The sequence below is a fragment of the Accipiter gentilis genome, unplaced genomic scaffold (assembly GCF_929443795.1).
Source record: "Accipiter gentilis unplaced genomic scaffold, bAccGen1.1, whole genome shotgun sequence".
Classification (NCBI taxonomy): Eukaryota; Metazoa; Chordata; class Aves; order Accipitriformes; family Accipitridae; genus Astur; species Astur gentilis.
In genome coordinates this window covers 635838-661592 of record NW_026060952.1, presented here as the reverse complement: position 1 = coordinate 661592, position 25755 = coordinate 635838, and the positions used below count along the sequence as shown (strand labels likewise).

The window sequence follows — 25755 nt, the reverse complement described above, 5'->3', positions numbered from 1 at the left end:
ATTTCTGCCTCGCTCTGGTCAACGCAGCGAACAGAAGCGCGGGCAACGGTCACAAATGCATTTGCCATCTGGTGCAAGGAGGCTGCGGCTGCAGCTTGGTCCCCGCTTGGCTCAGCTGAATCAACTTGTTGTTCTTCCCCCACCGGAAAAATACTGTTGAAAGCCAAGAGCATTTGCACCCGCAGAGAATCTTGCAGCCCATCTGCAGAGAATTCCCCAAATATTTGGGGCCACCTCTCCCCTTTCACCTCCTAGATGCGAGTCTCCTCCCCGATTTGCAACCCCGTCCCACCGGCACAGCGGCTCACCCCGTGGGGATCGCCACGGCCACAAGCTCCCCACGCCCCTGGCCCAGAGCTGGGGGATGTCAGCCATCGGTGCCGGCTCGGCGGGTGCCCCTGGACAGTCCCCCCGGCCCAGCACGGCTCCCCCCTCACCCACACAGGTCTGCAGAGGGCTCCATGTGGCTGCCTCTTCGACCCCCGGGTCTTCCGCATCCAGTGGACAACCACCGACCTGCCTCCACCGGCCACCGCCACGCTCAGCCAAGGCGCCGCTTCTCTGCCAGGTGCTGCCCTGTGGGGTGCTGGGGGCTGCGGGGCCCCCCAGGGCCAACCATGATACCTCACACCCTACAAAAATCAGAGGAGTGGGGTGGCCCCAGACACTCTGGAGCTGCCAGTGTCCATCCCTGGCTACCAGCACAGCGAGGGGCAGCTGGCACAGATCAACATCCCCAGCACGGCCACCCCTGTGGGAGCACCCCTGGGCGGCGATGTCCACACCAGCCCCTGCGCTGCCACCAACAACAAAGCCCTTGGGGACACTGCAGGCAACCTTGCAGTGTCCGAGGAGATGGTCCTGGAAGAGGCCCTAAGGCTCTTCGGTTGCTCCCTGGATGGAGTGGGGGTCAGCCAGGATGCTCCCAGCAGGAGCTCCGTGCCCAAGGACGCTGGTGGCACCAGCGCAGACACTCCAGACCGCGAATTCAGCTCGCTCTCGCTGCCTGAGGAGATGCTCACCCCCGACTACTGCATCCCCGAGCTCAGCGACGCCATGCCGAGCCTCAAAATAGTCAATGACGGTGGGATGGAGCCCCAGGAGCCGTGGCAGGATGCGGGGATGGACCTGCCACCGTCCCCACCTGCCACGGCCGGCAAGCGGAGGAAGAGGCAGGCGCAGAGCTCCTTGCCAATGGCACCCAGCAAGCGCAGGGCTCTGGCAGCCAACGTGAGGGTGTGAGGGGGGGGTGGGGATTAGACAAGGGTGAGAGGGATGGAGATGGGGGGAGTGGGGGGTGGGAGAGGAGGGGTGGGGTATATGGCAGGGGGGGTGGGCAGGGGGGGGCTAGGGAGGGGTCAGACCAGCTTTGATGGGACATTTTCTCTTGTCTTTTCAATTAAAAGCTGTTTCTCTAGAACCGCTCGGTGCCTATGTGGGAGGGGGAGGGAGCACAGGGGACACCAAGAAACAGCCCCCAAGAGGTGCAAAAGCCCCACTGAGCCCCAAATCCGAGCCAGCAAGCCACGAGGGGAACCCAGCCACCCCCAGGGCCCAGTCTCCACCAGCGGGGCAGGCGATGGTGGGGGGGGGGACGGGAACGGGAACAACTCCCCTGTCCCCTTCCCCAGGGGAAGCAGCCCTTTGGTGGGGAAGCCAGGACAGACAGGTCCCTGCAGGACTCACGGACACGGCCCCACGCAGAAAGCAGCACAGAGCCCCTGCGACAACGACAGACCTTGGGGGCCGGGGGGGACACGGGCACACACGACAACAAGGGCTGCAAGGCCTTCGTCTTGAACACCACCAGCGTCCCCTCCAGCGGGGACAGGGCTCGGTGCACAGCCCTTCAAAGCCTCAAGACCATCACGGCCTTCCTCGGGTCCCACTGACCTCAGCCCCCAAGAGCCCAGCTTTGCCTCACTGACACAGCAAAATAATGCCAAATCACCCTAACAATGGCGAGGGAGGGAGCTGCAGGCCAGGCAGGGACCCTCCTCCGCTTGTCTAGCTGCACCTTGGGCAGCTGCAAGACCAGGAAGGGGGGAGAAAAAATCAGAAGGAAAAAAAAAGAAAAAATCACTGCACCGGCCAGAAAGTGCCTGGAAACTTCATCCCTCTTCATTGCCCATTTCCCATGCGAGCTCCACAACCTGGGAGCAACGCAGCCAATAGAACCTTCGAGAAGCAGACTCACAGCCTGCTGCAGCTGGCCCTGCTCGAGCAGCCGAGGTGGGCTGGATGATCTCTAGAGGTCTCTTTCAGCATCCATTCTGTGCTGCTGTGACTCTGTCTCTATCATGGTTTAAGCTATAAAAATGAGAGCTATAAAAATGGAACGCTGTGTTAAGAGCACAAGGCTCTGCTAGCAACGACCTTGCTGTGGCTCCTTGCTGTGCTGAGCCCAACCGCGTTTTTAAGAGTAGATTCTTAGTGTGAGCAAAAGTGTGATTATTTTATTTTGTAATTTATGTAAATAAAGTGGGTTTGGTTTGTTTTTTTTTTTAAATAAGACTCTTCCAGAGCTCAGGTCAGGCTGAACCTGAGGGAAAGGGGCAGACCCTCGCAGAGGGCAGAGCCACATCATGATAGGGGGGCCAGCAGGATCAGGGGGCCATGCGACACCCCCTGCTCACGTCCTGCCGGCTCCAGGAAGATGGTTGCACAAAGGACTCGGGGCGCAGCTCCAGGGACAGGGGTTTGGTGACCTGGCTCCAGCGCCTCTGGGGCCAGGGGCTAGGAGCTGTCGGGGGCTTCGGAGCTGTCGGGGGCTTCAGGGCTGTCAGGGGCTTCGGGACTGGGGGCTGCAGCCCTCCGCTTCAGAGGGACGATGCAGACGCTGTTCTTGGCCTCTTTGACTCTCCACCACCGGCCAAGCCTGCAGATGAGAGAGATGGGGGCTACCCTCCGCCGAGCCCTTGGAGGAGCAGGGGGGGGCTGTGCCCCTGGGCAGCACCAGGGAGGGGGGACAGTACCGGTGCTGCTGTCCAAGGCCAGCCACCAGGAAGTCACCGGCTGCAGAGAACTTGAGGCTGTTAACAAAACCCACCTGGAGGGGACAGGGCAGGGTGAGGGGCTCTGGCAGCCTCCTCCTGCCGCCCAGGGAGGGGAGCCCCTGCCCAGAGATGCCCCAAGCCCAGCTCCAATCCCCCACCTCCCCATCCATACCAACGGGATGTCCCAGAGGGGCTCCAGCTTCCGAAATCCCTCACCGCACTTCCAGAGCTTCACGCTGGCGCTGTGGGAGCCTGGGGCAGAGAGAGAAGACTGCCATGCACTCCCACCCAGGTAAGGGAGCAGGACGCCCCCCTCTCCACACCCCCACTCCAAAGCAGCTGCCACACACCTGTAGCCAGGAGGTCCCTGTTGCGCAGGGCGGCCACTGCTGAGATCCAGTATGGCTGCTGCAGGCCCTGGGCATCCTGCATGCCATGTGCCTGCCGGGCCAGTGCCAGCGGCTTCTTTTTCGTTAGCCCCCACAGGGCTAGGGACCTGCCAGGGAGGGAAGGGGCGAGGGGGCCGAGGGGGGCACCGCCTGCGCACCCCAGGCACCACCCCGGCCCTGTGCTCACCCGTCATCGGCGCCTGACACCATGTGCTCCTCACTGATGAGCTGGATACAATCGATGGAGCCCCTGTGAAGAGAAGGGGCAACTGCCATCAGTTATGAGCATGCTTTGGGATCCTATTTAGGAGACAAGGGCTCACCGGGGCATCAGCATCCCCACAGTGCCGGCAGGCTCCTAGTGATGCTTGGCACCTGCACACCGCTGCCCCAGCCTGACCCCCCTGCCTGCAGCCCCCTCTCCCGCCCCAGACCTACTGGTGCCCGTAAAACACAAGCTGCGACTCCTCCGGGATCTTCCAGAGCCGCACGGTACCGTCCCGGCCCCCTGCCGTCACACAGCACTCCCGGCTCAGGCTGTCCAGACCCGTGATGACATCCTGGTGCCCGAACCTGGAGAAGGAGATGGCAAAGTGCTGTGGCAAGCAGGGCCCTCTGCTACCACAACTCCCCCGGGCCTGCTGGCTCTTGTGACTTCTGACATCCCCAGGCAGGAGTGGCTGCGCAGCTTGCGGTGCGGGCAGGAGGCAGAGCTGCCCTTCCTGCTGGGGACGTGGAGGGGAGGATGCTGCTGGAGTCAGAGCATTGGTGGCTTTGTAGCTCCCGAGCTCGGCCACGTCAGCCCAAAGCAGCACAGGATCCTTGGACGGTGGGAGGCAGAAAAAGGGATTCGCCCCGGCGTGGCCCCGCAGAGGGGAGGGAAGGCTTCAGTTTCAACTTTGGCTTCAGCTTTGGCGTGGCCTTCTCCTTCCCTCTGTTTCAACAGCCCAGCAGAGCAGCTGGTGCTTTGTGGCAAAGATGAAGCGCGTGGACAGGCGTTGTCCTAGACCACTGGAAAGAGTGGCTGTCCTGCCACTCTCCGGAGGCTGCCGGGTCCTCCTCCAGCTGAGGTGTCTCCTTTCCTGTTAGACCTCAGGAAGAGGAGATACCCCAGCCTGCAGAGCATCCTAGGGCTGGGGCTCCAGCGTTGTCTCTGCCTGAGCAGAGTCCTCGCTGGGGACTGAGTGTGACCTCATCCGTGCCCTCGTCATCTGTAAACTCAGCCGTGGTAGGTTAAACCTCGACTTCAGCCTTCCTCGTCCCAGGATGAGGAGTGTCTGAGTTGCCAGGGAGGAGACCAAGGGGCTGGTGTCTTTGCTTGGGCCTTGAAGGACTGTGGGGACAAAGCAGCAGAGGTGAGGTGACAGCCCCATATCCCTTCCAGGCAGGGCACATCGCACCTCACGATTCCCAGGGCCAGGAGGGAACCAGGGGGCAGATGGCTCAGCTGGAAGCTGCTGGTTAGGAATACGCCCCTCCCGAAACACCCCTCTTCCCACAGATGTGCTGGGAGCAGAGCCCCCCTTGCCCAGGCTGGGGGGGGAGCTCCATGCCAAGGTCCTTCCTCCTCCCCGCTGCCCTCACTCACTCTCTCTGATGTACTTGTGCTCGTTCTCGTGCTCATCCACATCCCGTCCAAGGAGTCCTGGGGGGACACAGCATGCCAGGGACCCACTGGCCATCAGGGACCCACCAGCCAGCCTGTCTGGCCACACAGTTCCCTGGGGAGGGCTGACCCCAGGGTGCAGCATCGGGGAGGGGATGGATGAGCCTGTGCAGGCAGGAGTGGGAGAGAGTGAAGGGGTGCCCCACAGGTCCTGCACTGGGACACAGGGACCCTGGGAGAGAAAGGGACCCTGGGGCTAGGGGCTCACCGATGAACCTGACAGCCTCCAGCCGCAGGGACTCCTGCGGGCTCCGCAGGTAGGTCTGGCTCTTCCACAGGTAGTACGTGGCCCTGCTCCTCTTCCTGGCCAGCTGGAGAGAAGGGTGCAGAGTTGGCACAGAGATGGCCCCCCCGTTGGGCCATCCCTCCACCAAGGACCACCCTTCTTCTCCCCAGCAGGACATTCCCAGCTCTCCGCTCTCCGCATTGGGGTTCGGAGGGAGCAGAGGGCTCCCAGGCAATGCTAGGGTGCCATCCTGGTGGCGGGGTCCCCTTTGGGACCCCGGAGGTGAGGACAGCCTGGAGCAGAGCCTGTTCCAGGAGGGTGCATGCAGCTGTGGGGACACTGCCCTTGGTCCCCTCTGCTGGGCACGGGCAGGGCTTACCCAGGGCAGATCCCAGGGGTGTTCGGGCTATGCTTACCAAGCACTCGCAGATCCTCCATGCCTGCGCCGTCTCGGCCAGTCGCACCAGCTGCCTCCACTTCAGGAACTGGCCAGCGCTGCGGAGGGCTTCCTGGGAGGCCTGGTGAGCAGCACAGATGCTACCACCACCATGGGGGGCACAGGACCCTGTGTCCTCCCTCCTGGTGGGGCTCAGAGCCTGTCCTGGCCCATGCAGGGAAGACGCACCAGCTGGGGACTGATGCTGCCAGCAGGTTCAGCACCCCAGGGGAAGAGGAGGGCAGCCACCCTCTCTGGCTGGAAGCCTGTCGGGGCTTCAGCGTTTCAGCTGTGGTGGCCCCAGGCTGCTGCGGAGCCGTAGTCCAGTCTCTGGGGCTGCAGGGACCCATGCCAGGGGCTGTGTGGAGGGAGCTGGGTGGGAAAGGGACCCACCTGCCCATCCACCAGGCAGCAGGAGGAAAAAGGCAGCAGTGGGCAGGGAGGGGGGCTCTGCCTGTTCCTAGGGACTCAACAAGCTAGACCTCACAGTGCAGTGTCAGCATTGCCCTCCCCAAAGGACCAGTCAGGTTGGGAATCCCACCTTGGCCACATTCTCGTCCTGGTCATGCAGGTGAAAGAGCAGCGGCAGCAGGCTGTCCCACACCACCTTCTTCATCTTCTTCTTTTCAGCACCCACCACGAGCCCCATTGCAATTTGGAAGAGATGGATGGAGAGCTCCCGCACCGTGTCCAGCTCCTGGGGGAAGAGGGGAGGAGGACCTCAGCCACAAGCCCATGGCAAGCAAGGGGCTGACATGGAGACAGACATCCCCAAAATGGCTGCAGGCAGCCCTGCTGCAAAAGGCAGCGAGCTGCGGCATGCAGATGGTCTGCCCAGGGAGACTGGGGTCTCCGGGGCTGAGGGCCAGAGAGGGAGGCCCTGCAGAAGGCTGGAGGATGCTGCCAGAGCAGGGTGTGCATTGGTGGGGCTCAGCACGCCTGCTGCCATCCTGCCACCACTGTCCCCCGCTGCGGCAGGGAGGCCGAGCCGGAGTGAGTCCTTGGTGGGGGGTTTGTGACACAGCACGGAGCCACCAAGGGCAGCAATGGGGTCTGGGGACTGCAGGGCAAAGCATCCCCCTGCAGAGCACAGGGGCTGCAGTGGGAGGCGTGAATGGAGGTGCCCAGGAAGGGGGACATGGGGCTCTCCCCCAGCCTTACATTGTTGAAAAGCAGCAGGAGCTTTCCAGCCAGTGCCAGGGCAGTGAGGCTGAGTCTCTTCCCCTCCAGCAGCCAGAGCATGTTGCCAAGCACGGGCAGGGCCGCGGCGCTGGCATCACTGTCATCATCCAGCAGCTGGTCCATAACGTACGGCAGCAGGATAAGGGCTTTCCTTTCCTGTGTGAGACATGCCACCTCCTTTTTGTAAAGGAGCCACCGATCACAGGGGTGAAAACCCTCTCCACGAACACCGGCCTCCCCACTGGGTTCTCTGCAGGCAGTGCAGGTTACGAGGGCAAGGTCCCGGCAGACAGGGCTCACCAGCATGCCCATGGGAAGAGCAGGGCACAGAGGGGGAGGACAGACAGCACTGGCTCCTTGCCAGCCCTTCGGCTGCCCCCTTCTCCACCAGACCCCCCTGGATAGGCTGGTGGGTGACTGGCGCTGCCTGGAAAGCTGCCCAAGCTGCCAGCAGCCCCTGCCATGGCTGCTGTGTTTCACGCTGGGGCTCAACACCTCACGGCCAGGCCCTGCAGACCCCACGCTCAGGCCGGTTGCTCTGCCGCCAGCATCCCTGCTGGGACGTGCTGGCAGTGGGAGCCCGTTCCCGTCAGCACTGCTGCTTCTCTCCTTGGCATGGCACAGCCATGGGGCAGAGGGCCGGGGAGGCAGGAGAGCTGGCAGCAGCCAGCACAGCCCACAATGCCCAGGAAAGCCTGAGCTGCCACGTTACCCACTGTTCCACCCTGGGCTGCTGTCCCGGCTGCCTCCTACTCACTGTGTCAGGCCTCTCGGTGAGCCTGAGGATGGCCCTGAGCACCAGGCTGGGCATCCCCAGGCACTGGCTCTGCAGATAAATGGGGAAGATTTCCAGGGCACGGACCAGCTCTTCACTGATGTTGGTAAAGTCCAGCATCTGAAACACAGGCAGTGGGAGCTGCTGAGGTGTGGTGCTGGCTCCAACCATCAGCTCAGGACAAGGACGCAGGGCAAGACCAAGCCCAGACAGAGAGAGGCAGCAGGGATTGCAGAGAGTCCCCGTGCCCCACACCACAGCACATTGCTTGCTCATCTGCTCCTCCATGGTACCAACCAGAGCCCACCCACTGCCCCAGCTTTCCCCACAGTGGTGGGCATGGGAGAACCGAGCATCGGGGGGAGCTTGGAGTGGTGCCATCAGGCTCACCTCAATGAAGAAGACCATAGCGACCATCTGCCAGGTGGGGTCCTCTGTCCGGAGGAGCTCTACCAGATGGCAGAAGATGGCGGAGCGCAGGCGCCTTGGCATCTTCATCATCTCCCTGACGGGGAAGGAGGCACTGTCAGGCCTGAGCCAGGCAGGCACATCTTTTGGGGGTTTGCACCAGCCTGGACATCGCCAGTCTGTACCACTTTCTCCAAGTAATGGGGACCCCACTGCCATCAGCCCCAAGGGAGGGGGTGGCATGGGGTACCCTGTCCCCAAGGAGCAGGGAGAAGGGGCTCTCACCTGGCGATAATGCGCACTCCCATGAGGTGGGTCTGGGAGCTGAGCAGGGTGTCCCAGCCACCCTGCGCCTCGATGGCCAGTACCTGGCTCTCAAAGCCCATGCTGCAGAGCAGCACTTTCAGGGACTGCACCGCAGACCTGCACAAGGAGAAATGCTTAGCTCCCACCCTGGCTTGGCTCCGGGTGGTTGGCAGGGATGAGAGGAAAGGGATGGAGCACCTGATGGGAGTGAGCTGATCCTGTCGGTGCTCCGTCCAGAAGATGTGCACTTCCTGCAGCGTCAGCTCCGTGGTGAATGACGCTTGGAAAAGCAGCGCCAGGAAAAGCTGGGGGAAAATTGCCTCCACCTGCCAGAGGCAGACAGACTGCAGGAGGATCTCGCTTATCGCCCTGGTTGCCTGCAGAAGACACCCGGACGCTGAGATGTCCCCTCATCCCTGGGGAGGTCAAGCCTTGGGGTGGGCAGGGAAGGGGAGCAGGGGCCCCGGACAGCTGAGATCAGCCCCGGAGGTCAGCAAGGCTTCGTCCAGCAACTCACAGCCAGGGAGAGGATGCGCGGGTTGTCCTTGGTGGAGGTGGAGGTCTTGCGCAGTGACTGGTTCACCAGCAAGCTGAGCAGCTCTCTCAGCACCTTGTCCGCAGCCCGGAGGTCAGACATCATCGCCCTCCACATGGCCCTGGCGACACTGCAGGGACACGGGGCTCTGTCAGCAGGGACACCCCAGAGGATGGCCGGGCTGAAATCCCTCGGGAGGGTCTTGGGGCCCCTCTCCTAGTGTGAGAGGAGCCCCCAAAGGCTGGTGGTCCCCTTACCGGGTGCACGTCGGGGAGCACTGCAGCAGGCTGGCCACCAACTCCCTGGGGTGTTTGCGCACAAGCACCACCAGGGCCCTGTCCAGGCTTTTGCGGGCTACCACCGCCCTGACGGAGGGCCGGCTTCTGTAGATGGCCCACACGACGTTCAGCACCTGGAGGGGAGACACGGGTGGGAGTGGGGATGTCAGCATGGTGAGCGCGGCCATTTCCCCAGCTCCTACTGGGAGCTGCTTCCGTTCCTAGTGCGGTATGCCAGCTCGAGATGGCGTCAGTGCTAGCCAGGCACAGAGCCAGGGGAGGAACAGTCCCCCAGTGGGCTGGAGCATCAGCTGTGCCACCCATGGGCTATTCACCTGCCCCGGCTGGAAGGCACGGTCCGCCACAAGGACATCCACCATGTGGGCAGCCAGCCTGATGCTGTAGGCGCTTGGGTGTCTCAAGCTCTTGATAGCCATGAGGATGATGTCTGCCTGGTCGGAGGACTGGAGGTATTTTGTGAACATCTGCAGGATGAAGGAGAGGAGGGGAGATTTGTTGCCTCACCCAGAGCATCACCCAGAGCATCTTGACTGTGCAGTGAGAGCGGGGCACGGAGCCAGGCTGCGCTGGGGAGGAGACTGATGGTGGGCATCAGGGTCCCGCAGGGGACTGAAGCTCCCTGAGGGCCTTTGCCTAGCCCCTGCTCAGGAACAGCGTGAGCCCCTGTCATCCCCACGCATCGGGTGTCCCTTCATTCACACTGAGCCAAAGGCACTTCTTACCAAGAAGATTTTGCGGGTGTGGCTGATTTTCAAAAGCTGCCAGGGCTTCATTGCTTGCCAGTCCTCCTGGAGCTGCAGCTGCTCTGTGCCATGCAGCCAGGGCCACCTGCCTGGGGGGAGCAAAAACGGGGTGCTTAGAGAGAGGGTGCAGAAGTGGAAGTGCAGTCTGAGAGCACTGGGCAGAAAAGTTGCTGGCAAAGAAAAAGGGCACCAGACAGGTCCAGGGAGCAGATACCCAGGGAGGGTCCAGGGCTATTGTGAGCGGGGGCAAGGCAAAATGACTTTTCAGACTGCAGGCAGACAGGCAGGTTGGATAAGGCTTTCTCTCGTCAAGGAGAGTGGCCCCTGACTGCCCATGCCTGGGGGATCCAGCCCGACACAGCTTGTCTTACTTCTCTGCTGCAGGACAAACGTGTGCAGGTGATAGAGAGCTTCTGCAGCCTCAGGACGCATCCCCTTGTCCTTGCAGGTGCAACAGAGGGTGAGGTGCCCCACCAGCTTCCCCAGCATTACAAACTGATGTGTCTTGGAGCACTGATGCCTGCGGACTGTGGCTTGGGCAAAGCAGGGGCAGACCTGGGGGAAGAGAGGCAGTGTGAGCACAACGGGAGCCCCAGCTGCTCCCAGAGCAGCTAGGCAGCAGCCAAGAGCAGGGCAGGGCTGCCGGACCCAGGTTCCTGCCTGTGCCCGGGGCAGCCCTGCCCTGCCCTGCCCTGCCCTGGGAGAGAGCATCGACAGGACAGGGGCAGGGCAAAGACCCCTGCTCCCGACCTGCTGGCTGGGTGCCCAGCTTCCCTGGGAGGTGCCGGGGCTCAGGGGCACAGGGACAGGGCACTGGGGCTGCCCAGACCAGGAGCTCGGTACCTGCGGCAGGGAGTAGGTGGTGATGAAGTTCACCAGCCTGGCGATCCGTGCCATGGCCCTCTCCTGCACCTCTGCCAGCTGGGAATCGGTGAAGGGCAGCAGCAGCTGGGAGGAGAAAAGCTGCTGGTGTGCCAGGGAGGTGGCATGGCACAGCATGGCACAGCCAGGCTTGCTCTGGGGCAGTGCCTGGGATGGGGCATGTGTCCTTCTTGCCCCTCACAGCAACCTGCTGCGGGCAGGCAGGTCACTGCATCCCGCTTCTGCTGCTGCCTCTGCTGCCTTCCATTCACTCACTCCCCACCAAAAAACATCCCTCTGCCTCCCACCCAAGGACTCCAAGGCTTTGGGGTGACCACCTCACTGGGGACCTGTGGTGGGGGCTCTGGGATATGGCCCATGGTGAAGCTGGAGGGGGAAAGCCCCAGGGCTGGGCTCCCCTTGCCAGACAGGTAGGTCCATCTGGGAGGCAGTGTTGGGGAGGACGGGCAGCGGGCAAGGCTGCAGAGGTGGCGTGGGCTGGGGCAGGAGAAGGGGCTCTGGCGGGAGCCAGGAGGCAGGGGGGTGGGTGGGGGGCATGGCTGGTAAGGAGAGACATTCCCTGCCCCCCTCCTTGCACCAGGTGCTGGGGGTGGGCACCACTCAAGCCAGGGGTCACTGCCCATGGGGACCCTGTGCCAAGGTCAGACCTCCAAGATGTTCTGCAGCTCCACGATGCCAAGGGTGCCGGCACTGTGTACCAGCACCTGCAGCATGCTGTCCATCGTGGCCAGGGTCTGTGAGGGGGACAGAGTCTTGGGGGCAGCCCTGGAAGCCTGGCAGGGGACGGCCATGGCCCTGCGGTGCCCAGGAAGGGGCCTCACAGCCAGGGAACTCCCCATGGTTCACCCCCTGGCACACCTTGGAGCAGAGTGAAGCATCAGGGCCCTGAGTGTCCTCCTGAGGAGGCAGGTGGAAGATGTTGCAGAAGCAGGCATACAGGAGGCTGTTCTTCTTCTCCTGCAGAAGCAGCCCCGCTCTGCTGCGGGGACAGAGGAGGAGGCAGACCCTGGGCTTAGAGACCTGAGCTGAGCCCCATGCCATGGGGGACCCCTCAACCCTCCATGACACTGGCACTTGCCTTTGCGGGGAAAACCCTGTGGCACCCCCTGCCCTGTTCTCTGCCTCCCTCTCAGACCCAGGACTGGGGATGCCCCCCACCTGGGACCGGTGCCATCGGGGCCACCAAGCTGGGGGCTGGGGCAGGTACCTCATGGAGATGATGGCCAGCATGGCTTGCTGCTGCACCATAATGCCCTGGGGGCCAGCGGGCTCCTCTTGCAGCAGCACCTGGGGAGCACAGCAGCGTGGGACAGCTCAGGATGGGGCAGTTTCCTTCGCCCAGCAAGAGCCTGTGGGGCTGGCAGAGCCCAGGTGCCCCCATCCTGGCACCCCCTCCCCACCCAGCACCCACTGGTCCCAAGCCCCATGGCTGGAAGGGCTGTGCCCGTCACAGAGCCACAGGCTGGCCAAGGGACCTGCAAACATCCAGCCAGGCCGCCCAGGTGGCTTTGGAGCATCTCCAAGGATGGAGACCTGGAGCAGTGCTCATCCGCAACCCCCCTGCCTGGCCAAGCTCTCATCTGCCCCCGGGGCTGTGTCGCTGCCTGCTGCCCCTGCCCCTGCCTCAGCCTGACTGGCCGTCCCCTCACCTCGATGGTCTCCACCACCTCCGGCTGGCAGAAGTAAAGCATGTCCCACGCAGTGGAGTCCACGCTGGTGGTGCTGCAGATGGTGCAGATGGAGGCCAGAAACCTCAGCTTCTGGGCCTCTTGCTGCCAGCCAGGGAGGAGACAGACAGACAGACAGTGTCAGGGGGGAGAGACAGCCAGGTGGGGGGCCCAGCACAGCCCCCAGCACCTCCTGAGCACGGGACAGGGGCCGAAAGACAGGCTGGGAGACACGGGCACAGCCTCATAGAAGTGGCCACGGATACCTTTGGTCTGCTCCTGAGGAAGGCTCGAATGATGTCCAGGGTATTGTCTTCCTCCCTGGGCAAAGCCAAGGCAGAGCAGCACAGATCTGGCCAAGAGAGAGCAGGAAGGGCTGGGGGGCAAGCAGCAGGGAAAACCCGAGCCCTCTGCCCAGCTCCCAGGGATGCCACAAGCCCTTGCTCAAGGCTGGGACACCGGTGTCCCCTGTGTGCCCCAGGAGAGAGGGTGTGATGCTGGAGGGCAGCACAGGGAGGGGGCCCTGCTGTGGTCTGGTAAGGGATGCGCTGGCACCAGGGCACAGGGAGAGTCCCTGTCCCAGAACGCCAGAACAGAGCTCCCTTCCCGGCCACTGCGCTGTGGGAGCTCTGATGCCAGCCTGGCTGGGGGATGTGAGCCTGGCCCAGGACAAGGCAGGGCAGGCTGGGGAGCCCCCTGCTCCACAGCACCCGCACACTCACCTGCCCGCAGCAGCTGGACCTCGGACATCTCATGGGGCTTTGGCCTGGATCTGGGAGCCGGGGCAGCTCCAGCCTTCTCCACCCAGGCCTGCCTAACGTGGCCAGGGGGTCTCTCCGCCATCCTGCAGGAGGGAGGGAGGAAAGGGGTGAGGAGGACCCCCTGCCACCCCAGGGGTGGTGGGGGCAGAGGTGGCTGTGCTCAGGGGCTCCTCGCTCCCATCCTGTCCCAACACTGTCCTCCCAGACACTGCGGGAGCAGGGCTGGCTGCCACAGGGTGTCGCAAAGTACCCCAATGTCACTCCCCTAAGCCCCCTGATCCCCCCTCCCCAGAAGCCCTCTGGCTGCCCCGGAGCATATGGACCCCTCCTCGCCCTGGGGGGACGGGACTGGCTCCCTCTTCCTCCTCCTCCCGCTATGGGGCTGGGGTTTGTCTGTATGGGGGCATCCCCCTTGTCGCAGACACCCCTCTGTCCTCTGTCCCTTCCCTCCCAGGGCCTGGTGCCACCCCCACCTATGGCCAGGCCGAGCCGGGGAGCAGCCCCCAGCCCCTCAGGCACGCCGAGGCTCTTCCCTCGTCCTCAGGAGGCGCAGGACAAGGCCCGCCGGGCTCCCCTCGCTCGAAGGCAGGTGGGCACACCGGGACACCAGAGGCCTTCCTGTGCGCTCAGCCACAGCGATCTGCCACCGTTGGGGTCTGCTGGGTTGCCCTGGTTACGGCTGCCGCGGCAGGCGGCAGGGTTCCATCGGCCGTTCGCTGGCACGAGGGAGGGGGGGAGTCCCCCCTCCCCCCCTCCCCGGGGCCTACGCCCCCGCTGGGCTCAGCCCGGGCCTGCTGGGTCGTCTGAGCGGGCGCGGGGGCCCGGGCCGGGGTGCTGGGGGACGCGCTACGCCCGGGGTGGTGGGGCCGGGAGCGAGGTGGCGTGGGCACAGAGGGGTCGGTGCGTGGGGACGGGCGGGAGGTGAGGCGAGAGGCCGGTGGGCAGCGGGAGGCTGCGGGTCGGGCCGTTGCGGCGAGCTCGGCCCAGCAGCGGGGAGCAAGGCGGACGGCAGCGGCGGCGGGGCCGGCAGGTGGGTACGGGCGGGAAGGGGACGGGAACGGGGGAGCGGGGGAAGAAGGAAGGAAGGAAGGAAGGAAGGAAGGGGGAAAGGGGAGGGGGAGAGGGGTCTGGTGATGGGTCAGGGATGGGGTCGATGAGGGGGTCAGGGATGGGGTCGATGAGGGGGTCAGGGATGGGGTCAGTGACGGGTCAGGGATGGTCAGTGAGGGGCTGGGGGCCACTTGTCTGGGAGGTCCAGCCGTGGGGTGGGCGCAGTGATCAGCTGGGTGGTGCCGTTCAGGTTTGTGCAGCCTGTGCGGGTGTAGCGTGGTTTGGAGTGATGGGGGGGTGCAGGCAGGGTGGGCTGCGCTGTGCAGGGGTGCAGTCTGTTTTGGGTGCTGGGGGAGGTGCCCTGGACAGACGTGTCATTCATGCTGGGGAAGCAGAACCAGGCGCTGGTGAGCCGGTGCAGCGGTTCCTCCTGCGCAACATTCTTAGGAAAACTCTCCTTTTTCTTTCCTTTTCCTTGCTCCTTCGCTTCCAGATCTCCGTGGTCGCAGTTTGTGCTGCCTCACCTCCAGCACAGCGTGCAGAATGAAACGACGGTCACAGAATTCGTCCTCCTGGGGTTCTGCAGCACCCCAGCCCTGCAGCGCTGCCTCTTTGGCCTTTTCTCTGCCCTCTGTGCTCTGCCACTCTGATGGGAAACGCACTTGTCTTTCTGCTTATCTGCCTGGACTACTGCCTCCCCATGTACTTCTTCCTCTGCCACCTCTCCATCGCGGACATCTGCTACGCCTCCAGCAATGTCCCCCGTATGCTAAGGAGCCTCCTTGGACAAGGCAGAACCCCCTCCTTTGCTGGGTGTGGGGCACAGAGCCATCTTTATTTAATCTTTGCACTTACGGCGTGCGTGCTGCTGGCCATCATGTCTCACGTTCGCTATGTGGCAACCTGCCGTCCCCTGTGCTATGCCCTCATCGTGATCTGGAGGCTGCGCCTCACCCTTGCCACGGTTTTGTGGGCTTTGGTGTTTGTATTTGGTACACTGCAAGCCTCTCTGGCTTTACACCTGCCTTTCTGTGGCCCCTGCGAGGTTGTCCACTTCTCCTGTGAAATTCTTGCTGTCTCAAAGCTGGCCTGCCCTGCCGCTCCTGCCAATAAAGTCCTGATCTTTGCTGTTTGTGTGTGCTTCTTCCTCTTCCCTTTAGCCCTAATCCCGATTTGCTCCCTGGACAGCCTGGCCACCGATCTGCGCATCCGCTCTGTGCCAGGATGGCACGAAACCACCTCCACCTGTGGCTCCCACCCGACCGTGGTGGGTGTCTTTTATGGAAACGCCATCTTCGTGTACGCGGGGCCCGGGAGCGGTAACTCCTCTGGGAGGGAGAAAGTTCTTTCCCTTTTCTACAGTCTCGTCAGCCCCAGTTTGAACCCCGTCATTGACAGTCGGAGGAACAAGCAGGTGAAGGAAGCCTTGCTGAAGCTTCAGAGAAGGAAGAGGGTCTTTCATTCCCTCTAGCTGGCGCTCTAGGCTTTCACCTGTCTCCTGTCTTTCTGCTCTTTCTTCTTGAGCTCTTGCAGTATTTCTCACGGAATGTTAAGTGGTTAAAAGTGTCCTGGTTTCAGCTTGGATAGAGTTAACTGTCTTCCTAGTAGCTGGTACAGTGCTATGTTTTGAGTTCAGTATGCAAAGAACCTTGATAACGCTGATGTTTGCAGTTGTTGCCGAGGAGTGTTTAGACTAAAGTCAAGGATTTTTCAGCTTCTCATGCCCAGCCAGCGAGAAAGCTGGAGTTGGCACAGAACACAGCCAGGGCACCTGACCCAAACTGGCCAACAGGGTATTCCATACCATGCGACATCCCATCTAGTATAGGAACTGGGGAGTGGGGGGGGGAAATCGCTGCTCGGGGACTAGCTGGGTGTGAATGGTGGGTGGTGAGCGATTGCACTGCGCATCATTTGTACATTCCGATCCTTTTATTATTGCTGTTGTCATTTTATTAGTATTATCATTATTAGTTTCTTCCTTTCTGTTCTATTAAACCGTGCTTATCTCAACCCACGAGTTTTACTTCTTTTTCCGGATTTTCTCCCCCATCCCACTGGGTGGGGGGGGAGTGAGTGAGCGGCTGGGTGGTGCTTAGTTGCTGGCTGGGGTTCAACCACGACAGAGACAGAGTCACAGCAGCACAGAATGGATGCTGAAAGAGACCTCTAGAGATCATCCAGCCCACCTCGGCTGCTCGAGCAGGGCCAGCTGCAGCAGGCTGTGAGTCTGCTTCTCGAAGGTTCTATTGGCTGCGTTGCTCCCAGGTTGTGGAGCTCGCATGGGAAATGGGCAATGAAGAGGGATGAAGTTTTCAGGGACTTTCTGGCCGGTGCAGTGATTTTTTATTTTTTTTTTCCCTTCTGATTTTTTCTCCCCACTTCCTGGTCTTGCGGCTGCCCAAGGCACAGCCAGACAAGCGGAGGAGGGTCCCTGCCTGGCCTGCAGCTCCCTCCCTCGCCATTCTTGGGGTGATTTGGGGTTATGTTGCTGTGTCAGTGAGGCAAAGCTGGGCTCTTGGGGGCTGAGGTCAGTGGGACCCGAGGAAGGCCGTGATGGTCTTGAGGCTTTGAAGGGCTGTGCACCGAGCCCTGTCCCCGCTGGAGGGGACGCTGGTGGTGTTCAAGACGAAGGCCTTGCAGCCCTTGTTGTCGTGTGTGCCCGTGTCCCCCCCGGCCCCCAAGGTCTGTTGTTGTCGCAGGGGCTCTGTGCTGCTTTCTGCGTGGGGCCGTGTCCGTGAGTCCTGCAGGGACCTGTCTGTCCTGGCTTCCCCACCAAAGGGCTGCTTCCCCTGGGGAAGGGGACAGGGAAGTTGTTCCCGTTCCCACCCCCCCACCATCGCCTGCCCCGCTGGTGGAGACTGGGCCCTGGGGGTGGCTGGGTTCCCCTCGTGGCTTGCTGGCTCGGATTTGGGGCTCAGTGGGGCTTTTGCACCTCTTGGAGGCTGTTTCTTGGTGTCCCCTGTGCTGCCTCCCCGTCCCACACAGGCACCGAGCAGTTCTGGAGAAGGAGCTTTTAATTAAAAAGACAAGAGAAAAGGTCCCATCCAAGCTGGTCTAACCCCTCCCTAGCCACCCCCGCCCACCCCCCCTGCCATATACCTCACCCCTCCTCTCCCACCCCCCCCACTGCCCCCATCTCCATCCCTCTCACCCCTTTCTAATCCCCCCCCCACACACACACCCTCACGTTGGCTGCCAGAGCCCTGCGCTTGCTGGGTGCCATTGGCAAGGAGCTCTGCGCCTGCCTCTTCCTCCGCTTGCCGGCCGTGGCAGGTGGGGACGGTGGCAGGTCCATCCCCGCACCCTGCCACGGCTCCTGGGGCTCCATCCCGCCGCCGTTGACTAGTTTGAGGCTCAGCATGGCGTCGCTGAGCTTGGGGATGCAGTAGTCGGGGGTGAGCATCTCCTCAGGCAGCGAGAGCGAGCTGAAGTCGTGGTCGGGGGTGTCTGTGCTGGTGCCAGCAGCATCCTCGGGCACGGAACCTCTGCTGGGAGCATCCTGGCTGACCCCCACTCTATCCAGGGCGCAACCGAAGAGCCTTAGGGCCTCTTCCAGGAGCATCTCCTCGGACACTGCAAGGTCGCCTGCAGTGTCCCCAAGGGCTTCGTTGTTGGCGGCAGCGCAGGGGCTGGTGTGGACATCGCTGCCCGGGGGTGCCCCCACAGGGGTGGCCGTGCTGGCGATGTTGATCTGTGCCAGCTGCCCCTTGATGTGCTGGTAGCCAGGGATGGACACTGGCAGCTCCAGAGTGTCTGGGGCCACCCCACTCCTCTGGTTTTTGTAGGGTGTGAGGTATCATGGTTGGCCCTGGGGGGCCCCGCAGCCCCCGGGACCCCACAGGGCAGCACCCGGCAGAGAAGCGGCGCCTTGGCCAAGCGTGGCGGTGGCCGGTGGAGGCAGGTCGGTGGAGGCAGGTCGGTGGTTGTCCACTGGATGCGGAAGACCCGGGGGTCGAAGAGGCAGCCACATGGAGCCCTCTGCAGACCTGTGTGGGTGAGGGGGAGCTGTGCTGGGCCGGGGGAACTGTCCAGGGGCACCCGCCGAGCCGGCCCCGATGGCCGACATCCCCCAGCTCTGGGCCAGGGGCGTGGGGAGCTTGTGGCCGGGGTGATCCCCACGGGGTGAGCCGCTGTGCCGGTGGGACAGGGTTGCAAATCGGGGAGGAGACTGGCATCTAGGAGGTGAAAGGGGAGAGGTGGCCCCAAATATTTGGGGAATTCTCTGCAGATGGGCTTTACTGGGCACGCGCCGCCCGGGCGAGGGCAAGGATGCTCACCGGGGCTTGCTGAACCCCCATGCGAAAAGTGCCGGGGGAACGGGTGTGATGGGGATGGCGAAGGGGCCAGAGCAGACTGGGGTGCCATACCTGCTGGTGGTGCCTGGGGGGCCCGGGCTGCAGGGAAGGGCTGCTCCCGTGCGGGCAGGCGGCATAGGTTGGCTGAGCCTGAGAGAATGAGACAGGAGCGATGGCCGGCGGTCACCTCTGCTCTTGTCCTCCAAGAGCATCCCTGGGCTGCAGGGGTTGGGGTCGGTCCCTACCTCAAGGGTAGAAGGTTTTGGGGAGCACGAATGGCTGGAAAAGCTGGAGCGCTGGGGGGCCCCAGGGCCCAGGCAGTGGGAGCTGTGTTGGTGGCCATGCCATGGTCCCTTCTGGCTGTTAGCTGCCAAGGACTCTTTGGCGTCTCCCCGGAAGGAATGCGGGGGCTCCCTGTGTTCCGCCCCACCCCCAAGAGCCTCCCCAGCTCCTCCTGGGGAGGGAAAGAGTTAAGGGAGGCTGGGGTGGCCCCAGGGCCTACAGGCGGCTCTCGGGGTCTGCGGGTGCAAATGCTCTTGGCTTTCAACAGTATTTTTCCGGTGGGGGAAGAAGAACAAGTTGATTCAGCCGAGCCGAGTGGGCACCAAGCTGCAGCCACAGCCTCCTTGCGCCAGATGGCAAATGCGTTTGTGACTGTTGCCCACGCTTCTGTTCGCTGCGTTGACCGGAGCGAGGCAGAAATAGGAAAAAGGACCTCGAGGGCACGAAGGAAGGTCATGCAGTGTTGCTCGGTGGCACGCTTTCCCCCAGCCCTCGCTCCAGTAGTGCTGTCAGGTCTTTCAGTCTCCTGCTGGGAAAAGCAGCAGCTCTGGATCCCCCTGGGAGGGGGTGGCCCTTTCCCTGGGTGCGTGACACCCCGGAGGAGACAGTACCCGCTGCCGCGTGCTCCCAGAAAAGGACTGGATTCTGCCCAACGTCCGGTGTCGGGGCGCTGGGGCTGTTTGCGCTCTACGGGATCCCAGGGATGGGGTTAGTACATCCCCTCCTCGTGCTTGGAGGATTCGGCGCTAGCAAGGACACCCCAAGGGTACCAAGGACACAGGCCTCTCGCTCCCGCTGTGTGAACAGTGTGTGGCCTGGGGGAGTCGGGACAACTGCCGTGAACCGGAGGCCAAAGATCTCTCCTGGCCTGTATCCTGGTAACCAAAGAGATTGCGCTCTGTTCGTGAGGCACCTCTGGCTGCAAGATTGTGCAATGCCATGTGCTGCGTAACTTGTGGCAGGGACCGATGCTGGGGGCATGAAGGCAAGCGCGCTTCTAAAAGCATAAAACTCCATTTCATTTCAGAGCGCAGCTGAGCCACCCCGCTCCTCAAGACTCTGCCATCTGCACCGCTGTGGCTGGGACCGGGCAGTGCTGCACATCCCAAAGGCCACCAAGTCACACCCGTGTCCCTGCTTTTCCGGGAGCTTCTGCAATGCGAGCGATGTTCTGGGGGCTGATCTCTTGGACTACAGCTACCCCGTCCCTGACCGGCAGCTGGCCAGGAGGGTTGTGTCCAGGGTGGAATTCCACCTTTCTGACAAGAACCTGGCCAAGGATGCTTTCCTCCTGAAGCATGTCCAGAAGAACAAGATGGGCTTCGTCAGCATCAAACTGCTGACGTCCTTGAAGAAGGTAGGCAGCGTGTTGCGTTGGCCAGCCGAGGTGGGAAGTGGCCTCCATGTGGAAGACGCCTGGATGTCTGGGTGTCTGGGTGTGCTCTGGCTGTCTGCCATGGCCAAAACACTGCTGTGTTATCAACAGCTTTCTAGCTACCAGTACAGAGCACAGCACTACGAGGGCTGCTGTGGGGTAAAGGAACTCCAACTCAGCCAGATCCAATACAGAAGGAAAGTGGAGAAACAACAGAGGGAACAGCCCAGGGACACAGAGCCCCAGGTCTCATCTGGCCGCTCCTGTGACCATACGGTGTATGCAAAATCAAATACCTGAAGTGCTCCCTTAGATGCAGTTTACAGCCAGGGGACAAGAAGGTGGCAGTTCTGCATTTTGCAGCTCCCAGGCTGATGGCAGAGCCAAAGCAAAAAAAACAAACCCCAAACCAAACCAACCAAGAGAGGTAAAACTGGAGCGCAGGGAGCAAATGCTTTTCTTTCACCTTAGGCCAACTGCTTGGACGCTCTCTATGCTGCCCTGCCACAGAGGGCATCCCTCCCGTACCAGTAAGAGACATAAGAGTGAATTAAAGCCAGGACCCCAAACCAGACCAAAAACCCGGTTGTGATCAAGAAGAAAGTGGAGAATGCATCAAATATAACAGAAAATTATTTTGGACATTCCCAGTTTACATTTGAAAAAAAGAGAAAAAAAAAGAGGAGGAATTAGGTATTAAAAGAAGAGCACTGAATGATAAAGCAGTAGCAGTCCCTCTACCACTACAAACCCACACCCCCACACGCACGTACGCACACAGACTGAACACCACCAAACTCCCCTTGACTGTGACGTTCACCTCAGCTCGCTGGTCTAGAGATACTGAATGCCTGAAGCACACCAAGGATAACTGAAAACATCTGCATGGCTTTAATGGGAATCCTCCAACTGAAACAAAGCGCTTTCTCCCTCTGTCTGCGTTGGCACATCCCCGAGTCACGCTCTCACTCCTCTCCTTCAAAGTCAAGATTCCTAAACGTGAAAAGCGGGAGTGGGGAAAGGCGAAGGGAAGAGAAAAAGAGGGAGAGCATCATCAGTGGAAGACCTGCCAGCTGCTGCTGATTCAGCCCTGTTTGGGGGACCACCCCAGCAGAGAGGAGCTGGTTTGCATGCCACGGTCCTCCCTGCCTGTTCCCAGGGACAGGCCGTTTGCTCAGCCTTGCCGGCCAAAGCGTGGGAAAAGCGTAGGTGTGCGCCGTCGCTTGCTGAGGAGCACGGTCACGATCACATGCAATCCTTTACCTTTTTCCTCCCTGGATTCAAAGGGTTTCTGTCTTCAAAGTGAGAGCCTTCCATATGGTCGTTTGTGACATTTCATCCAGGATAACAATCTCAGAAGGATCAGTCCTGCAATAAATATTTTACATAGCAATCTGTGATTATGGGAACTGATGCCACCAAGGGCATTAGCATCAGCAAGAGGAACAGCGGAGCCCCGAGAATCAAAGCTCTGCATAAGCGTGGGAGGTTTTGCTGGATGAGGAGTTTTGGGAGGCAAGCCGGGGAGCTGCAGAGCAACAGCTCTGTGCAAAGGCTCTTGCTGGGGCTTAGCCCCGGTCCGGGTTCCTAAGCCACTGCTGGTACAGATCACGCCTGCAACTCCTCATGTGTTAAGTATGAGGATCTCCAGCTACCGTAAAAGCACTGATGAGGCAAGGTTTGGGGGTGAAACGCGAGTGCTGCAGCCACTCTGCTTGCGGTCAGAGCCTTGCAATCACTTCCTGCAGCCCTGCCCCCGAATTCGATTTTCCCACCAAGCTGCCTGCTGGTTTCTGTGGGATGCCCCACAAAGAGGCAAGTGGAGAAAACTCTGCCAAACACCATCAAGCTAATCTTGCCGGGGGTCCTGGCGCTTGGTGGGGCTTTACCCGTCACTGCTTTGCTTTGGGATATCCACGTCACTGGTCTTCCCCACGTTCAGCTGAACTGAACTTGCAGTAGCAGCAGCTTCCATGGCCCTCCTGGACTCCTGATGTAAAAAAGGGACAAATCACGTTCTCTGTCTTTGATCAAAGTGGAGATAAGCTGAATGCCCAGCACAAACTTAGCAGTCTGCCCTTCCCTTCTGCCCCTTGGCAGCTATAGGTATTAGTGCAGCAGGGGAGAAACCGTTCACTCCAAAGATTTCGGGGCAGGGGGACTGTGTGTTCAAAACATGATTATGAGCAAGTCTTGCCAGCAGCAGCAGCCGCAGCAGCATCTAATAATAATCATCATAATGATAATGACCTTTGTGAAAAACGACTCGTTTTAAAAATTACACCTGTATTCAAGCGTTCAGCTCACTGCTACTTGAGGAAACAAAGGTTACAAAAGTTACAGGCTATTGGGATCTATTTCGATTGAGTGCTGATCTTCCCCCAACATTTCCAGACAAGCTGTAAGAGAAACAGGCAATCTCACAGACACACGGAGATGTCCAGCCCCGAGGACACAGCAAGCCTTACCTCTTCTTCTTCTCCAGCTTCATTTCTGGCATCGTCCAACTTCTTCTTCCTTTCTGGCATAAGGTCATCCAGAAAGCTGAGCTCTCGCTTTGAGAAGCAGAAATCCATCGCTTTCCGGACAAATACGAGAGCCAAAACCTTCATGAATAAGAGGGAAGATGCGGTGAGCTCAGAGACGATGCCACCTCTCACAACAACGCTGCAAACACCCCGCTGCCGAGCGGCGGCAGCTCTTACCATCATGGGAAAGATGATGGCGGCACGGGACACCTTGATGGTCCAGAGCAGGACGAGGCAGGTCAGCTGGATCGCCGTGAAGAAATGCACCTTTCGCAAGGGCACGTGCCGCAGGTAGATGAAATCCGGCTGGTGTTTCGCTGGCATCCAAAACAGCTTCAAGCGATCAAAGAACTGTGAAATAAAAGGGAAAGGTTGCCACCTTGGGACTGCGGCAAGTTTCTGGTCCTCTCGAGACGTGGAGGCACTTTGCAGCATCTCGCTTGCCGTCAGAACTCCTGGATCCCACCACATACCTCCTGGGAGCAGCACCCATTTTCCCTTTGCTCCATCTAGCAACCGGCTTGCCCCTGAGAGCTGCCCACCAAACGGCAACTATTCCATGCCATTCCATTATTAGCATTTCTCAGCCCACTGAATCCCCCCGCGAGGATTTCCACCAGTGGTATGGTAGAAACTGCCTTCCCTTTGCACCAAATTCCCCCGCTTTTCACGTAACCAAACACTGACCTGCCCTAAACCCTGCAACAGAGAGCGCTGAACTTGCCTGGTCCTCCCAGCCCTATCTACCTCCTGTGCCTCCACCAATCTCTTTCTTACACAAAAGAGTTTCATTGCTTGCTCTGCGAGAAGTTTTTCCCATGCCACTGCTTTTTTCCCTGCTGCTACAGAGACAAAATACCAGGGAGCCGACATGCTGCACGCTGTAAAAGAGTCCGTACCTGAATTCCTCTGAGCAACGACACACCCATGTAGAGAAAGACGCCATAAAGCACAGGCATTGGTATAAACTGGGGGGGGGGGGGGAAGAAAAAAAAAAAGAAAGAATGCAATCGTTTCTTTTTCTGTATTGCATTTTCAGTATTACCACCCTCTTCCACAGGCACTGCCTAAAATTGCTTGAAGCTTTCCAGCTTCCATTCAGGCTTAGAGATGGGTCAGATATTAACCATTTTTTTGCCATTTTGTGCGCACGAGTGAGCTAAGGCTCTGCTTTAGGCTGAACTTGGGAGTTATCTCTCCTCAGAATAATCCTATTTTCCAGAAAGGTTGGAGGAAAATAGGCGATTTCACCCGTGCTACCCTATGCCGCATTCTCTGGCGGTAGAAGAAACACTTCTGCCTATTCTTGGGGCAACAGGCAAAGGCCACAGGCCTCCTTTTAGCCTAGAGACGAGATTACTTTGTGGGAGGAACGTGCAAGGAAGCCCACAGGGATGACCTCAGTGTGTTTAGCTCCTGGGAACGGCTGCTCCGCGGCATTTGGGGAGCAAATTGCAGCCACTAAAGGGCTGCCTGTTTGAAACAGAGCAGATGTGCTGGTCTGAATATGCTCAACTGTAACCCATAAACATGGGTGGGCCTGAAAGACACCCAAAAATTCAAGCAGTTGCGTTGCTTGCTCGCCTCGAGCACACCAAACGGGGGCCTGAAGGGCTGCAAAACCTAACCGAGGCTGGTTCCCACCGTTGGTCAAGCCCCAAGGGTTGGGACCACCTCCTCCTCCTCCGCTCCACAACTAACTACTCAGGCCTGCAGAGAGGGGACTGTTTTTCTGTAACCTCCAACAAGCTCACGGTTGTTGGGTGGTTTGCATTTTCCTCTCACCTTTAACACGGAAGTGAAGAAGACAGAGCAGCCCATGAGCACAAAGATCAGCAAGCCAGTGACTCTCTGCTCTCGTATCCCCAGAAACTTGGGTTGTTCTCCTGGAGCTGAGCAGTCAGACTCTACTTTGAGGCTATTCACGTGGGTGATGGACAGGACGGTCGCAGCCACAAACCAGGGCAGCCCCATCACAGAGCACACCCCGAGCATCACGGCCACCACAAAAAGGTCCAGGTGGTACCCGCATCCTTTCTGCAGGCAGGAAAACAAGAAACAGAGCATCCCATAGCACAAGAGCAAGGATAACGTCGCAAGTCAGACTCAAACCCTGCTCGAGCACAAGTCAACTTCTTCAGAACTCAAAACAAGAAATGGAAACAAGCAAGGGTGTATGCAGGCTTTGCACAAGCACCTGGCATGAAAATCTGGCAGGAGTTCAGACACAAGGGATACGCAGAGCTTGTGCGATACATACTTCTCCAAAAAACAACAAGCCACAACCCAAAAGCACCAAACCATTTTTTCCACTCACAAAGAAAACTGTACCACTTGCAAGGAAGGTGTGACTCTGAGTTATCCCTGGCAGCGCATCAAAACAATTCATTCCCCACACCTGCTGCTGCTGCCATTTTAAAACAAAAACGCAGTTCTCTATTGCTCCAAGATTAATTTGCTCCTCCAAAAGGTTGCTCATCTGAACTGCCCTGTCACTTGCTCCCTGCATCATCGTTAATCCAGGAGAGCATCCTGCCACGCAGCCTGACCTTGTCCCAAACCAATGCCTTCAGAAAGCATCGGGAATAAGAGCTTCCCCCCAGACCTGCAGCCCAGAAGGGGCTGGAGTCATCTCTCGCAGGCCCTTACCTTCAGCTTGTGCTCCTTCCTGTTCACAGTAACGGCACTGATCTGCTGGTCCATGAATATCAAGATGGTGCAGAGCAGAGCTGGGACGAGCGCAGCCAACACCGTCCACCAAGGGTTGGGTCCTATGGGGTTGATGAACCACCCGCGGTCGTCTCTGGTAGGCTGCAACAAAGCCCACACATCAGCATTGTCTCCCAGCCCAGGCACTCCACTGGCTTTCATTTTCCCCTCCCTCCTTGCGTCAGAGCACCTCCCAGCCCTGGCTTCATGTCCCCCTCTCCCGGGGGCTTCAGCAGTGCCAG

General features: G+C 60.2%; 1 protein-coding gene across 25 annotated transcripts in view; it reads right to left on the bottom strand.

Annotated features, from left to right (window-relative positions):
* The window catches only part of LOC126037137 (electroneutral sodium bicarbonate exchanger 1-like), a 630736-nt gene that overhangs the window by 269689 nt on the left and 335292 nt on the right, over positions 1 to 25755 (bottom strand). For 23 of the 25 annotated variants that reach the window (XM_049797410.1, XM_049797401.1, XM_049797388.1 and 20 more), the window contains 6 exons: positions 25454 to 25615; positions 24590 to 24841; positions 23704 to 23772; positions 22982 to 23155; positions 22745 to 22882; positions 22166 to 22266 (listed from right to left, as the gene is read on the bottom strand). In XM_049797410.1, coding sequence (XP_049653367.1) covers positions 22166 to 22266; positions 22745 to 22882; positions 22982 to 23155; positions 23704 to 23772; positions 24590 to 24841; positions 25454 to 25615 — 896 coding nt within the window. Of the gene's footprint in view, positions 1 to 17525; positions 18311 to 18691; positions 18770 to 20814; positions 21270 to 21539; positions 21645 to 22165; positions 22267 to 22744; positions 22883 to 22981; positions 23156 to 23703; positions 23773 to 24589; positions 24842 to 25453; positions 25616 to 25755 lie in introns of those variants that run through there. The other 2 variants (XR_007505527.1, XM_049797387.1) reach the window with 2 other exon arrangements.